The sequence below is a fragment of the Kogia breviceps genome, chromosome 14, assembly GCF_026419965.1.
Source record: "Kogia breviceps isolate mKogBre1 chromosome 14, mKogBre1 haplotype 1, whole genome shotgun sequence".
In the NCBI taxonomy this organism is placed as follows: Eukaryota; Metazoa; Chordata; class Mammalia; order Artiodactyla; family Physeteridae; genus Kogia; species Kogia breviceps.
The window spans coordinates 54,648,217-54,663,866 of NC_081323.1; the positions used below are offsets into that span (position 1 = coordinate 54,648,217).

Sequence of the window (15,650 nt, forward strand, 5' to 3'; positions counted from 1 at the left end):
TCATCTGGTGCAGCCATGTGCCTGCATTCTGGACGATGACAGACGCAGAAGCACGTTGACGGCCAGCTGTGCCCTCCCACTCCTTACCCTGTTTCCTGCTCACTTCATCTGGAAGTCTCACTGGCACCTTGGCCCTGAAAGGTGACCTTGAGGGAGGCCCGCACCTGGATGGAGCAGGCAGATGGAGTCTGGCTCCCTGAGACCTTGACCACTGGTGATGGAATGCCTAGATTGCATTCTCTGGACTTTGTACTTGGCAGAGAAATAAACTCTTGTCTTTTGTAAACCACTGCAGTATAGTTTTCTGACGTGTGCAGTAAGGCCACTGCAGTCTTTGTTCCACAGGAGCTGTTCCTGTAACCTGCTGCCTGGCAGCCCTTCCCCATGGTGAAGGCAGAGGAGGGGCTCCCCTCCTCCCTGCGAGGCTGCCCTCCTCCTTCCTCAGGGCACTCAGTTCTGGGTGCAGCTGTCAGGCTGTAGGGCAGCCCATGTGTCCACTGACTGTCTCAGCTGAGCCACCGTGGGGCCGGGCAGGACTTTTCCACAGGCCTCGCTCTCAGCCCTGACGTGGTCTCTAGACCTCCAGAGCCCCAGACCAGACTGTGTAGGGCAGGGAAGGCAGGACCTTGGTCCTGGCAGATGTCGCAGCTGTTTGGGGCCAGCATCTCTAGGGATCATCTGGGCCTGGAGATCTGAGTAAAGTGGAATAGGCATGGAGCAGGAGGTGGCAGGGGTGTGGGTAGGCCGACTCTCCTGTTAGGGAGCTGGTGGGTCCTGCCCTGCCCCTGGGCTTGGAGGTGCCACAGCTCAAACCAAACCACCAGGGCTGGGGGCTTCTAAGGCCCCAATCCTGGCTTTCTGAGGACACTTGGCTCCAATGGTGGGTTTCCAGCAGCCTCACAGATGACCTGGGGGTGCTACGTGGACCCTAACAGCGGCACCCCTGTCTGCTGCTCCTGGGGTCCTTCCTGTCTCTCCTGCAACTGCCCAAGCTCCACACGCAGATGCAGTCGTGGGCTCCTCTCCCCTGACTGCCGTGTGCTTCCCATCTTGTCCCCACTGCTGCAGCCTTGGCTGTGACTCCATCATCCTCTCATGGCTGCTGACTTGTCTTCCAAAAGGGGTTTCTGATCACGACAGCCCCTGCTTCCATCCTGCCAGTCTCTCCACCTCATCTCCCGTCAACAAACCCACCTCTCCCTGGACTCGTGCAATCTGATCTCATGCGTGTGCCTCAGATATGCTGTTCCTTCAGTCCTGAGCACCTTTCCTCACACCGTTTTGTGACATTGAAGGGGAAAATGTCAAATTTCTAAATCTTTAACACATGGGCTGAAAAGCAAGGCCAGGATGCCCTGCAGGAGGACACATGGCCAGGCCATGCTGGCCTCTGCCCTCCTCCCTTGACCAGCAAACCTATAGCAGCCACACACCTGCAGACAGTCACAGCCCCACCTCTCAGAAGATGTTTGCTGCTGGGCAATGTTTAGGACCACAACCACCCCTAAGTTGTTGTTATTTTTTAATAATATGGAACTAAATGATGATGGTTGGAAGAATCTTAAAGGGAATAAAAGAGCTACTAGAAACTATTTGCAACGTTCATAATCTTTGAGAGAATGATAAAAATGCAAATTTGAAACTGTACCAAATGAACCAGAGTGATGAAAACAAGTCTTTTCTAAACCTATGAATTCTAAGGTAATGTAAAAGGCACAGAGATTCAAATCACAGAAATTTAGAAAGCCGTAAGAGGACTTCCCTGGTGGCACACTGGTTAAGAATCCACCTGCCAGTGCAGGGGGCATGGGTTCGATCCCTAGTCCGGGAAGATCCGACATGCCACAGAGCAACTAAGCCCCTGAGCCATAACTACTGAGCCTTCTCTCTAGAGCCCACGAGCCACAACTACTGAAGCCCGTGCGCCTAGAGCCCATGCTCTGCAGCAAGAGAAGCCACCGCAATGAGAAGCCCGCGTGCTGCAATGAAAAGTAGCTCCCGCTCGCTGCAACTAGAGAAAGCCTGTGCACAGCAACGAAGACCCAACGTAGCCAAATAAATAAATATATAAATAAATAAACAAACAAATAAAACTTGCCGTCTCTCAAACCACTTAAAAAAAAAACGTTAAAAAGAAAGCCATAAAAAATAAGAGTGTGTCTTATTAATAAAAGGGAGCTGATGCTGAAGAAAACTCTCCTGGAAAATGGTGTAAAGCCCACAAATGGCCCTGGAGCCAAAGGCCTCCTGCCCACCCAGCTCCACACCCTCCTCTGCCAACCCTACATGCCTCTTTCCTCGCCCTGGATGAAGGGTCTTTCAGGTGGCCATTTAGCTACCCTGATTGTGCACTTGCATTTTTGGCTTATTCCACAGCAGCGAGTTCTGTAAATTGACTACGTATTGGGAAAAATGAGCATTTGTTTTTGTCTGGAACTTGATACAGGAGGCTCGTGCTGGGACTGCGCTGGGTGACGGGGCCCGCGTGACTTACAGACCACGGTCATGTTCCCTCCCAGCCTTTATTTTGTGGACAGTCACCACGCACTAGGTGTGTCCTCCATGGGTGGCCGCTCAGCCCCACGGTGGTCCCCAACTGGCCTCCCGGCCCATGGCTCACCCCTCCCCTCACCGGTCACTCTGGAAGACACTGGTGGGATGACACTGGGCTCAGGGCCGGCTCTGTCTGGCACAGTGTCCACCCTCTCAGGAGAGGGACTCCAGGACACCCAGCTGCACTGGAAACCAAGACCTCAGTACCTAATTCAGCTGCATGTCTCCTGAGGACAGCAACAGGTGTCTTTCTGTCCATCCTGGGCAGCCTGGTGAGCCCGATGCCCACTGTCCTGCAGGCCTCCCCTTTCACCCCAGGGAAGCTCCGTGCCACGTGCGAACGCAGGGATATGGCTGGGTACTCTTGACCCCTGGGTCAGTGAGGCCCCTTCCAGGACAGCTCTCCGCCCAGACCCTGCAGCCTGCCCACACAGACTGCCTGACACGCTCTTGGTGGGGATCTTGAGTTCTGGACAGCGGGCTTCAGAATGCCTGAGATGCGGACGTTCCCATGCTGCTTCCTGGCGTGAGGGCGCAATACACCCGGTCCATACTGTGCCTTGATTCTTGAATCCATTGTAGAAAACAGTGATCAGAAATAAAGGTGCAGGATGAGGTGAACTCGGAGCGAGAGAGGATGCCCACCCGTGAGCCTGGCTCCTCACGGCCCCTCGTCCTCGACAGGTGGCTGCAGGTGGGCGAAGCTCAGGAAGACCTGCTCCAGCGAGATCTGGCTCACAGAGTAGTCGTCCATGCCATACTTCTCCTTGGCCTTCTCCAGAACACCAAACACCTTTGGAAGCAGAAAAGCCACTGTTAACAAGGCAGGGCCTGGCTCCTCAGCTGCTCTGGGACTCCTCTGGCCATAGAGGGTGGTAAGACCACCAGAGATCCTACCCCTGCATGGGGCAAGCAGGCCCTGGCAGCAGGCTTCCTCCTGACTCTTCCCAGCTCAGACTATGATCTTTGGGCAAGATGTGTTACCTCTCTGGGCCAGTCTCCTTTTTTGCACCATTTTTTTTCCAACTCAGATATGTGAGGTATAAACCTCCAAACCTAGCAGATATTAGGGTGAGTGTTAGAGCAGAAACTGAAAGTGATTCCTCCTTGAAAAGAGCTGGCTGGAGAAGAAGCAACTGCTGGAGGTCCAGTGGGGCCCAAGCTCACCTTCGCCCAGCTGAGGTCATTGCCAGGCAGGTGGTAATGGACCATCCCTTGGTGCTCATCTTCCAGGACGCTGCCTGCGCAAAGGAGAGACCATGTCCCCCTGAGGGCCGGGCTGGATGGCCAGGGGAGGGTGGCCCAGGCCCCTGGAATCATGGCCCTCGTCCCAGGGGTCAGGGATGGACAGACACACAGACGACCTCTGCACAGTGGCACACACCTGGGAATGTCAGGTCCACGAATGCCTTGAACTCTTCCAGAGCCTCCTGCTGCCTGTCGCTCCGGATCTTGGCCCGTAGGGAGTAGCCACTGCCAAACTTGCTCTTGAGGTGCTGTGGGCTGCCCAGGCACTTGAACTGACCCTGCACCATGATGGCCAGCCGGGTACACAAGGCCTCACACTCCTCCATGCTGGGGAGAGGGAGTGGAGGCCTGATATAGCACTGGGGGATGCTGATGCCCACCCTCCACATCAAAAGCTGCACACATGGGAAAGTACTGATGCCCAGATCAGGCTGTTCCTGATTCCCATGCTCAGGATGTGGCCCACATGGTAGAGCCTAGGGATTCTCCTCAGACTCTTCACCAGATGCTGACAGGTCTTCTGTCCACCCAACCCCTCCCGGCCCACCCCTCCTACAGCCCCGGTCCTGGCTTCACCTGTGGGAGGTGATGACAATGGCCTTTCCGGACTCGCGGGCCCTTGCCACGGTGTCCCAGAGCAGGCGCCGGGCCACGGGGTCCATGCCAGTGGACGGCTCGTCCAGGAAGATGACTGCTGGCTCTCCAAGCAGGGCAATGCCGGTGCTGAGCTTCCGCTTGTTGCCGCCGCTAGGGCAGAGGGGGTGCAGGGAAAGGCAAGGTGGATGATTAGCATGGGCTCCCCGGGTCCCAACACAGAACCAGGCCCAGTGATGGCAGAGTGTCCCAGGTGAAGAAGAATGAGGTGAGCATGCCTGGAAAGCCCACCTCATAGAGTAGGAAGCCCTAGAGAGAGCTGTGCCCAGGGGGTCGGTCCACAGCCCCACACAGAACAGTAACACCACCTGTCTGGGCCTAAGGGGGCCTGACACGGGATCCTGGCTGTGGCTCCAGGTGGCAAGAACCTGAGGGACAGCCCCTCTCATCTGGAGCTGCCTGGGCCATGCTGCCAAATCCTCACTGATCCTGGAACGATGGGTGGGAGCTCCAGCCCCTGACCCACGTGCCCCCAGCTCTATGGTAATGGAGAGCCTGACTCCACCCTGGGAAGGCCTGAGGTCACTGAGGCAGCGGGCAGGGCAGGGGCCGGGACACAGGCGCACCTGTACGTCCTGACCAGCTTGTTGGCGTGCGGCTCCAGGAGCAAGCCCCGCAGCGTGTTCTCCACGCAGGCACCGATGTAGCACTCGGGGACACCCCGGAGCCGGGCATACATGAACAGTGTCTCCCGGCCCGTCATGTGGTCCAGCAGGGCATCAAACTGGGGGCAGTAGCCAATCCGCTGCCGCATCTGGGGTTGGAGCACAGCCGGAAGACAGCAGGTCAGAGGGTTTCTCTCAGGGGATCTGTCTAGGGTGGTCCCTCAGTTGGTGCACAGGCCCTGGCGGCCTCCCACTGCCAAAGTTTGCTGAGCAGCACTTTGTTAGGGTTGCTGGAGGGGCTTGGCTGGCTCAGTGGCGGGGTAGGCAGCGGGACCCAGACTGCCCCCCACCCAGGGGTCAGAAACAGGACAGAGACCGGTCTACCCCGGGCAGCACAGGGGCGGATGGGTGCAAGAATGCGTTGATTATACAAAGTGACCATGTCCATGCAATGCTTTACAGCTGACAGATACCCGTTCATTAGACGCTTGACAAACATCTAATATGTGCTGGGACCTTTCTCTTTCCTCCTCTATTAAGAGATGTTTGTTGGCAACACCTTTGGGGTGGGGCGTCACCTGGGCAGATGGCATGGCAGCTGGTCTTGGAGCAAGTGGCTACGTTCAGCACAGCCAGGATGCCGCATGGCAGGCCTCCACCTCCAGCCACATTCGGCAGCTGGTGGAGACAGGCAAGCCTGGTTTCTGTGGATTTCAGAGATGTGGTTTCTTTTTCTTTAACCTCTTTGGGGTTCTTAGACTTCCGGAATCTGTTCTTAATTGGTCTGGGAAAGTTCTTGGCCATGACCATGGCAGTTACTACCTTTCCCCCTGTTCTTTCCTTTCTTGCTGGAACCAGATTAAATGTATTTCAGACTTCTCACCTTGCCTCCATTTCCTAGATCACATTTACAGTTTCCTCTTCCTTGCATATAATTTCAATCTTGTCTATTTCTTTGAACATAGTAACACAGTTGTTTTATAACCTGGGTCTGGTAATGGCAAATCCAAAGTGGTGAGCTTGTCCTGCTGTGGAGCCCCTGTGTCTATGGGCTCCAGCCACAGCACCCTGTCTGCTTTGTTTGCTTTGCTTGTGCACTGCTCACAGGCCTTGAAGCACTACGTGAGGGGCTCTTGGAGGTCTAGGATGAAAGCATTCCTGCAGAGAGGGTGTGAGCTGCAGTGTGGGGGCAGAGCCACCTGGAAGCCCCTGCTGCCAGTTCAGGAGATGCAGTCATTCCCAGGCACAGGCATCTTCTCTGTTCCTTCCCCTGCCCTGCTCAGCACACGGGAAACTGTCCATACAATCCCCATGTGTAGGGAGAGCAGGAGGGTGGCCTGCTTCATCCTAACCTAGAGGGGTGGCCCTTTGTTTCTGCCCCATACACTCGATAAGGTCCCTAAACCCAGTCACCGGGACCACAGCGACCTCTCTGCAGAGGCGCTCTGGTGGAGCCTCTCGGGGCTTGCAGATTGCAGAGGTCTTCACCACGCCTCGGGCTCTTACGTGCTCTTAACCATGTGGTTTGTCATTAACATTTTATCCTGCTTTTGGTTCTTGGTGGGACGCCTGGTTTGAACAGCCCAGAACACCATTATTATAAATCTATGCATGTAGACTAGAGTTCTTTCCAGTGGGCAGAGTTCTGTGGGTGCCACTCTGTGCCCAGGTCCAGAGAAGCCGCTTCTCCGGGAGGGACCTGGTCTCGGCCCACCTGTCAGGCCTGGTCCCTTCTGGCCGAGGGGATTGTAATCTCCTCAGTCTTCTCCCCATCACTTGCTTACCTTTGGCCGTGGTCACTGCCTCGTCCTGCTGTCTATGAACCATGAGCCAGAGACAAGCCCCATCCATACCTCCCGGGTGCACTTCCTCTTGCCTCCCTGGTTGTACCCACCTTCCCAATGTCAGAACTGACGCTGTAGCCCCCAACAAAGGCGTCCCCAGAAGTAATGGTCTCCTCCCCAGTCAGCATTTTGAAAGTCGTGGTTTTGCCGGCTCCGTTGAAACCCAGCAGGCCGAAGCACTCCCCTTTCTGGACTGCGAGGGAGACCTTGTCCACAGCGAGGAGAGGCGCCCGCTGCACATACACCTGCACAGTGCCCAGGAGAAAACACAGCTGTGGGGAGGCCTGGGGACAGCCGGGAGCCAGCTGGGGGGACCAGGGGGTAGACCCGCGGAGGGAGGGCCCGCCTCACCTTGGAGAGCTCCTTGATAATCAGAGGTGTGTCCAGCAGGGAGTCCAGGCTGGGGGCCAGGATGCGGTTCCTCTCATCCACCACGTCCTGGTCTTCAGGAAGCACCGACGTCCGGGTGTACACTTCTGTCTAATTGTTCCGGAGAAAGACCACTAGGGTGAGCTCCCGCCAGAGTGGTCCTTCCTCATGGGAGGAAAGGCTAAACTACTCAGCCCAGCTCATCCCCACATGTGCCGACTCAGGCCTCCCACAAGAAGAGCTGGGCAGCCATAAGAGCTAACATTTGCCTCGAGGAGACACAAAACTACCTGAGGGACAAGGACGGCACAGGACTCGTGGAGAAAACCACAAAACCCCTTTTCTTAGAAAAGTCATAATACCTTAGCCCCAATTAGCCCTGGGTTTCTGTCCATCCAATGCTGTCTCAACAGGTTTTGTTTGTTTAGGGAGAGAATGTATGTGACAAACATGAGGGCGCCCCAGCCCACATGTCTCCACTGAGACCAAGGTCCCTGAGGCCCCAGGCTCCCTCGACTCCATGGCTTCACGGTCTTGGGACGGAGAGCCCCTGGGGATGGTGAGGCCGCTGCCCCTCCCAGGCTGTGAGCGCTGCCGGTGGATGCGCAGCCGGGCTGTGGCCAGTGCTGAGGCCCTCCCTGTGTGGTGGCCCGAAGGAAGCCCAACTTCAGTTGGAGGGCGCCCAACGCAGAGCAGCCAGAGGCCAGATGGGGGGCCCGGAGCCACTCACCAGCGCCCGCCTCCTCTGGAAGGCACACAGGCAGGCCTTCAGCCTCCACAGCAGATCGGTCTCAATGAGGAAGAGCAGGGTGAGGTAGGCAAACCCTGAGGTGGCCATGGAGGTCACGAACCTGCCAACCCCTGGAGCGCTCCATGCATAGAAGTTCTCCTGGTACTGGATGTCTATGCAAGCAAGGGACAGGGTGCTGTGCCCATGCCCTGAGCGCCCCTCCCCTCCGGGGTCCCAGCCCACGACCCTCTCTCTGAGACCGTGAGGTGCCTGCGCCCAGCCCCCAGGGTGGAGGATGCGCTGGCACAGGGCCCACTGGGCTTCCGAGGGTGTGTCACTGCCACACAGGGGCCCCAAGCACCTCCTTCATTTTGGTGGCTTCACCACGCAAGGTGGCCCTTGTGCCTGCGATGGGGGACAGGCTGTCCCGAGACAGGCCTGGACACTCACTGTGTTTCCGGCAGTAGTGGGCTGCCACCTCGGAGGAGGTGCAGTACCTCCTTGTCTCGTAGTTCTCATAGAAGCTGCTGACCGCCATCCCCAAACAGTGGTTGGGCAGCACGAGGAACACGCGGTCCAGGGTTCTAGAAAGTTCTTCTAACTTGACCGCTGTGGGGAGGAGGCACAGACAAGTCAGCACTGGAGGACACACCGCACCTGCCTCCAAGAACAGAGCAATTGGGAAGGGCAGGTTTCTGGAGTTCCCTGCATAGCCAGCTGTGCATCCCCCAGGGATCAGGCACCAGGCCTCCGGGGCAGCACCTCTGGCAGGCGGCCCCACCGGCCTGCCCGGTGCCCCCATCTGGGCCTCCCCGGTGCCCCCATCTGGGCCTCCCCCATTGGGCTGAGCGGCTCTGTGGGTGCAGGGAGGTGGTCTCCTGGCTCCCACCTGGGATGCGCATGATGGTGACCACGAGGAAAGTGGCGATGCCCGACAAGATGTTGAATATGGTCAGCCTCGTGTAGGCAGTGGCCGCGCCCGAGAAAAAGAAGCTCATCAGGTACATGAGGGGGATGATGGCCCAGCCATAGAGCATGAGCAGCAGCAGGGCGTCAGCCATGTGGCCGTCCTGTGTGAAGGCGTGCACGTCGAAGGCTTTGAACACCACCTGCAGCAGCACAGACAGGCAGCCAGCGTGCCCTCAGGGTGCGCATGAGCCCAGGCCCATCAGCCCCTCTGGCTGTGTCTGCCCCCAACCCACCTCCGTGGCTCTCCTGGTATCCTCCCTGAGGAAATAGGGAGCTGTCCACCAGGGCACTTGCTCCAGGGCCCTATCCACCAAAGTAGGGCAGAGGCTGGGGGTGTGCAGACAGGCGAGGTGGGCTGCCAGGGCATCCCCAACCTCCTCCCACAACGGGGGCTGAGCTGCCAGCATGGACCCCAAGCTGGTTTCAGTCCACGCAGGGTCCCCAAGGCAAGCCCCCTGGATGCATGGGGGAAGGGCCCCAGCACCATGCAGCTCACCAGCAGTAGCAGACTGGGGACAAGGAAGGACATGAGGTCCCACAGCAGAGCCGAGAGCCAGAAAGTAGCCACGTGGACTCCGCTCACAAACTGCACGTGCTTGGCCTGGACGGCCCTCTCGCTGACCGCCAGGATGGAGAACGTGCTGGACAAGAACGCCATGGCGAAGAGCAAGTTGAGGGCGATGTCGAATCCCTTCCGGCCCCTGCGGGGGTGAGGAGGGGGCACACCGACAGGTCAGGGACAGAGCACAGCATGTCCAGGCAGGTGGGGGTATCAAGTGCTGGGTCACTACTGTCCAAAGCAGGTGATGCAGTGGCCCAGCCACTAAAGGGTTTAAGGGAGAAGATGAGAGCCTCAGGGTCTCTGCACCAGGAAAATTCCATCCCACTGAGAACAGCTCCTTGTCTGGACATCCTATCCCCAATGATGGCAGTGCCACTCTCCCAGTTGCCTTCATTCTGTCCCCATGCCACCCACTCCCCACAGACACTCAGGTATGGATCTGAGACCTCCATCTCACTCTCTCTGGCTGCCCCAGTCAGACCCGCGGTCGGGCACAGCATCAGGGTGGTGGCCGTCTCCCCGCTCTTGAGTGGGCAGGACATTCAGGTGCCAGCAACATGTTCCAGAAACCAGCGCTGACAGTATTATTCTGTAGCTTAAAACACCCCACCCCACGAAAAGTTCAACAAATGGTGCTGGGAAAAATAGATGCTATGTACTGAGTGAAGTGCTAACACAATGTGGATGAGCCTCAAGAGTGAAAGAAGCCAGTCATGAAAGGCCATGCACGTGGTATCTGATTCCATCTACGTGAAATGTCCAGGACAGGCAAATCCACGGAGACAGAAAGCAGACTCCTGGCTGCTTAGAGGTGGAGAAAAGAGGAACGGGGAGTGACTGCCAGTGGTCCCAGGGTTTCTTTCAGGGATAATGAAAACGTTCAATAAAATTGTATTGTGGTGATGTCTCCATGACTCTGAATATACTAGAAACTGTTCAGTTGTACACCGTGAACAGGTAAACTGTATGGCAGGTGGATTATATCTCCTAGAGCTGTCACAACAAAACGAAAACTCCTGTTCCTTATCCACTGTCACCCTACTAAGCCTGACTCCTCAGCCTGATCCCCGGCATGGCAAGAATAGAGGACCGCCGCTGTGTCTCTTCTTCCTTGGTGGGGACAGGAGGGAGCAGAGGGGGAGGGAGACACTAGAGGGCCAGGGCACAGTCTAAAACGGGAAGTGGGGATGAAACTGCCCCCCACTGATTAACTGCCCTGAGGTGGGGTGATTGTTCTGAAATTAATTGATTTTTCCGGCTTCCTCTGGAGGGTCCCCAGAGGTCTGGGGACTCTGCAACCAGGAAGAGGGAGAGTCCCACACACATGATGGTGTGACAGCCCTAAGGACAGAGATGCCCATTGGGCTCCCTGACTCGAGGCCACCGATGGGCAGCAACACACACAACAGCTGCGTGCTGCAGGCTGGACAGGAGCAGACACTTGGATCCCCCAGGGGCAGTGGCCAGCAAGAGCAGGGTGCAGATGTGGGAAGAGGGCACGGCCCTCCAAATCCTCAGGAGTCTCCTGTGGGGCCTGGGTGTATGGGGGCTGTGGTCTCACCAGTATATCTGCTGTCCAAGGGAAGACTGAGTGTGGAAGGCTGAGAAGGATGTGGGGCAGGAGTCCCCAGCCAAGAACTGGGAGATTCCTGAGGGAAGAAACAATGCTGTTTTTTACCGCTGTGGCCCTTGGGGGTCCCTGGCAGTGACTGAGGTGGTCAGTCCTGGTGAGGGGTCCTGACCTGATGGGGTCAGGGTCCTGACTGGGCTGGGCCAGGTCCTGACCATGCGGGGATGGGGTCCTGAGGGTGGGGGGACAGTGCACATACTCATTGAACTGATCCTTGGCGGCCTGCAGGGCACTCCGGGGCTGAGGGTAGTTGGAGACCGTGATGGAGGCCTGAGGGCCACACAGCAGCTTGAACAGAAGGTTGTCCACGATGGCCAGTGCGGTGGCTGGCGAATGGTACGCCTGGTTGTTGAACAGGGCAGTGACCACCGTGCGCTCGCCCACGTCTCTGAAGGATGCCGCCACCAGGCACCGCTCGTTAAAGCCGCCCCCCTCCACCGAGGCCCTGAAAATCAGGAACTCCTCCAGGTCACCTGGGGGTGGGCAATGGCAGAGTCAGCAGTGTCCTGCGTCCCCCTCCAAGGCCCTGCTCTGTGGGGCTCTGAAAGGCTGGAGGAACAGCAGAAAGGATGCATCACCTTCCCCCCGCACGCTGTCCACGGACCATGGAGCCACGTGGTAGGAGCAGCAGGACCTGGGGCTGCAGGCCTAGGGGGGTACACCCCCATAGCCACAGGAGCTGAGTGGCAGGGCAGGCTCTTCCTTCTCCCCCACAAACCCCCTGTTCACACACATACACACACTAAAGGGCCTCTCAGAGATACAGGGCCCAGACCAGGACCAGGGTCAATGTGGCAGGAAGAAGGCTGGATCAGGAGTGGCTGAGGGTCCACAAGTCAGAGCTGTGGAAACCTCTGAGCGGCCTGAAGGGTGAAGCCCCCAGTCAGGTGCAGGGAGGGGCGGCCCTAGGTGGGCTTGGACCAGCCCTCAGGACCATGGGGGTGGGTTGAGGGGCTACCTCCAAGGGTGCAATTACATAGGACTGTCGCTCTATGTCTCTGTTTTTCCAGTTTTCATAGAAGGAGTAAGTACCCTTTCATAATCATAAAAAAATAAGAGTCTTTAAAAAGAGTGGCCTGAGGGAGAAGGCCCCGGGAGAAGGAGCTGTTCTCTTGGCACACGGATGAGCTCCAGCGAATCCCCACTTCACATCAGATTATCTGGGCAGTTGGGTTCTGGGCAGCCCATATGCCTGGCATTCTCCTGCAACCCAAGGGCAACAACAGAATCCCAATCATGCCAGGCCCGTCACTTTGCTCCTCAGCTGCGGCACAGAGCAAGCGGGGGTTCTGACGGGGGTGGGGTCAGCTGTCCACCCACGAGTGACCTTGGGGGCATTCAGTTCCACTAGCTCACGAGCACACACTGCCGAGCCCACAGCTGGCTGCGCGGGTGCAGGGAACCAGCATCTCACACACACTCACTGCTCCCGCCTTGCCTCTCACTCAGCTGTTGCCTAGTGACAGCGATGACACCCACACTGTGGGACCCCAGTGTCAGCGAGGGGACAGGGACCTGTTGGTGAATCCTAATGGAGACAGTTACAGAGGCTCCCGGCAAGGTCTGCTGTGGCTCTTGGCACACAAGGAAAAGGGTCAGATGCATTAGGTGCAGTGTAATTCACCCCCAGTAAGGTGCTCAGGACTGAAAGTCCCCACACTCCATGAGGGAGCAGGCAGTCTGGCCTTCCACAACCTCCCAGGCCCGGGCACCTATGGCACTGTTCTAAATCCCTGGAGCCACCATGCACTGTGACAGCCCTGAATTCTTCACGCCAGGCCGAGTGACAGCCAGAAAACAGATGGGATGGAATGGGAGTGACAAACAAGGCGTCCACCACTGTCAGTAGGGCTACTCAGGGCCCTGATCGCTGGCAGGCTGAGCAGGGACTCCGGCTGCAGCAGCTCCTCCTGGCAGCAGTGCCCCTGGCAGTGCCGGCCTGCTCTAGGCTGTTGATACGTTTGACATTTTCCTAAAGAGGAACCTGACTCCTGCCAAGATTGTGGGACCATCAGCGTACTGAACCTCAAAGCTGCTGGCCAGGAAGTGGGAGGGAAGCAGAAAAATGTGAAAAACTTCAAGCATATTCCATTTAACTAGAGTGCGATACTGCCATTGCCAGGGACACGAGGTAGTTTCGGTTTTAGGATGTGGGAAGAAAACACCATGTCACATAAGGCATATCGTGACCAGCCTCTCAAACAAAAAAAGGTAATGTAAACATCGGTGAGGTTTTACATTTCATTTGTAAATGGTCCTGAAGAATCTGACTTCTGTAAATGACCACCTGGAAAAAGTTTAGCCCTAGAGACGTGGACTTTTGTCTTCCTTTGACTCAGGGCAAAGATTTTCTCCCCCAGGGGACATCTGGCAATGTCTGGAGTGGGGGTGATGCCAGGAATGTTGCTAAGCAAAGAACCACCCCAAATGTCCACAGTGCCTTGGTTGAGAAGCAGGCTCTGACAGCACAACTCGAGCCCCAAGCCCCCTGGGGATACCCCTTACCCAGCACCTCTCGAGGTTCCTGGTCCTCAGCCTGCAGCATGTCTTTCAAATGCTCTGACAGCTGCTGATCCAGCCGAGAGGTCCCAGGAACTGAAAAGGGCACGACGGTTCTGCCATACTCGGCCAAGGTCAGCTTCAGGAAGGGGTCATCGAAGATCTCGGAGGAGTAGTTGATGGCCAGGAGGGCCAGGGTGATGCATGTCAGAGGGACCAGGACCTGGGCTGCTACCATCTTCCACTCCCGCCAGCTGTATGCGGCCTTCTTCAGGAACATGGCCCAGAACTGCTGGCAGTGGAGGGCCAGCTGCGACAGAGGGGATGAGGGTGATACAACCACCACCACAGAGCCAGTGCCTGACCCCGCCCTCCAGCAGCAGGCACAGTCTGCACATGAGCCTGGGGTCCCAGGGCTTCTCCTGGGGCCCAGTCGATGACATCGAAGACCCACAAGAACACATCCCCATAGGTCCCAACTGGGCCCTGGGGGTCTCACATCAGCTGTGGCGGCAGGGCAGGCACTATTCCACCATCGAAGGAGGTTAAGGGACCCTCTGCTATCCCAGAGGGGAGCCGAGGCCTCTGCTTTCCCCGTGCTCCTGGTCAGAGGACTCTGGCCACCCTCACAGCAGAGGAGATGGACAAACCTCCCCCCACTGCCTATATTCCCCACGCTCAGCCCTTCACTGTCCTCTAAGTGCAGGTCAGGCCGGCAGGGACCAGAGCCCAGCTCTGTCATGTGCTGCCCATTCGACCTTGGCCCAGGCCTCAGCTTCCTGTCTGTAAAATGGGACTGGTGCTGCCCTCTGTCTCACTGGGTGCTGGGCACACGGCAAGCTCTAAGCTCCCAGTACATGGGGCACTGTTAGCCTTATAAGCAGTGTTCACCCTTATTCGTGAGCAGCCAGGTTAGAACAACGAGAAACGACAGGTGCTCAACTAAAATGTTCCGGGTTTTCCTTCTGTCTGCCAGCCCATGGGAGCACAAGCTGTAATCTGCCCTCTTCCCAGAGTGCTGACCCTCCCTACGCTCACACCTGCCCCCGCGGCCTCTAACGCATGCAGTGCTCAGGGTCGTGCAGTCTCACCCCGGTGTTGAGCCTGACGGCAGTGTTCTCCTCAATCAGGGTGCCAATGCCGTCAGTCGGGTCCATCGTCCCGCACAGGTGGCTGTCCACGGCCCAGTCGCTCGCCCGCCTCTCGTGCTGGTACTGCAGGGCAGGGAGCTGGATGGCTTGGATGTCCATGCTGGTGTCCACCAGCTTACCGACCCTGGTCGAGACGTGGAGGCCCAGTCACAACTCGGCTCCTCGGGGAGGGAGAGGGGCAGCAAAGGCGGGCGACTGTCAGGGGCACTAAAGCAGAGCACCATCTGCTCCATCGGCTGGGACTTCATTTGTTCATTCACTCATTCATCGATAAGTATCTCCAGGACACCAGCTATGGCAGCCAAGCAAAGTCCAGGAGAGAGACACCTAAACAGGAACCTGCCCATGGGGGCCTCCCGGTCTCCCAGGGAGACTGATCAAAGTCATCATTTATAACCCGGGCTTTCCAGAGGGACAGGATGGGGCTTGGGGCACGATGGCAGCACCAGGAGGGCTTGTCACAATACAGGACACTGTGGCTCGGGGAGCTCACTGTCACTCTGAGACCAGGGAGCAGAAGAGTATGTTCCAGAAGGGGTAACACTGGGACAGGTGAGACAGAGACGAGTGCGTGGAGGGCGGGCGGGTGGTAAGGCTGCCAGGCCCTGTGGCAGAGCCTGGTGTCGGGGCCGCACCAAAGCCAGGGAGCCACCCGACTCAAATGGCACTGTACTTATATTCAGTTATCCTGTTGCCTCCTCTAGGGTATGCGATCCTCAAGGAAAAACATCTATCTCACATTTATTTTTGTATTTCTTGTTCTTAGCACTGTATCTGCTAAATAAAGTATTCAAGCAATGTTTGACCAATGTATTAACCATCTGGAGCTCACCCCG

General features: G+C 57.2%; 1 protein-coding gene across 7 annotated transcripts in view; it reads right to left on the bottom strand.

The window, feature by feature from the left end:
* Window positions 1-2,503: 2,503 nt before the first annotated feature.
* The window catches only part of ABCA3 (ATP binding cassette subfamily A member 3), a 45,287-nt gene continuing 32,140 nt past the window's right edge, over window positions 2,504-15,650 (bottom strand). For all 7 annotated transcript variants that reach the window (XM_067013542.1, XM_067013543.1, XM_067013546.1 and 4 more), the window contains 14 exons: window positions 14,755-14,938; window positions 13,670-13,973; window positions 11,364-11,637; window positions 9,469-9,673; window positions 8,893-9,112; window positions 8,454-8,612; window positions 8,004-8,176; window positions 7,256-7,384; window positions 6,955-7,149; window positions 5,022-5,209; window positions 4,378-4,548; window positions 3,938-4,128; window positions 3,721-3,794; window positions 2,504-3,346 (listed from right to left, as the gene is read on the bottom strand). In XM_067013542.1, the coding sequence (XP_066869643.1) occupies window positions 3,215-3,346; window positions 3,721-3,794; window positions 3,938-4,128; window positions 4,378-4,548; window positions 5,022-5,209; window positions 6,955-7,149; window positions 7,256-7,384; window positions 8,004-8,176; window positions 8,454-8,612; window positions 8,893-9,112; window positions 9,469-9,673; window positions 11,364-11,637; window positions 13,670-13,973; window positions 14,755-14,938 (2,599 nt within the window). In that variant the 3' untranslated portion in view covers window positions 2,504-3,214. The remainder of the gene's footprint in view (window positions 3,347-3,720; window positions 3,795-3,937; window positions 4,129-4,377; window positions 4,549-5,021; window positions 5,210-6,954; window positions 7,150-7,255; window positions 7,385-8,003; window positions 8,177-8,453; window positions 8,613-8,892; window positions 9,113-9,468; window positions 9,674-11,363; window positions 11,638-13,669; window positions 13,974-14,754; window positions 14,939-15,650) is intronic.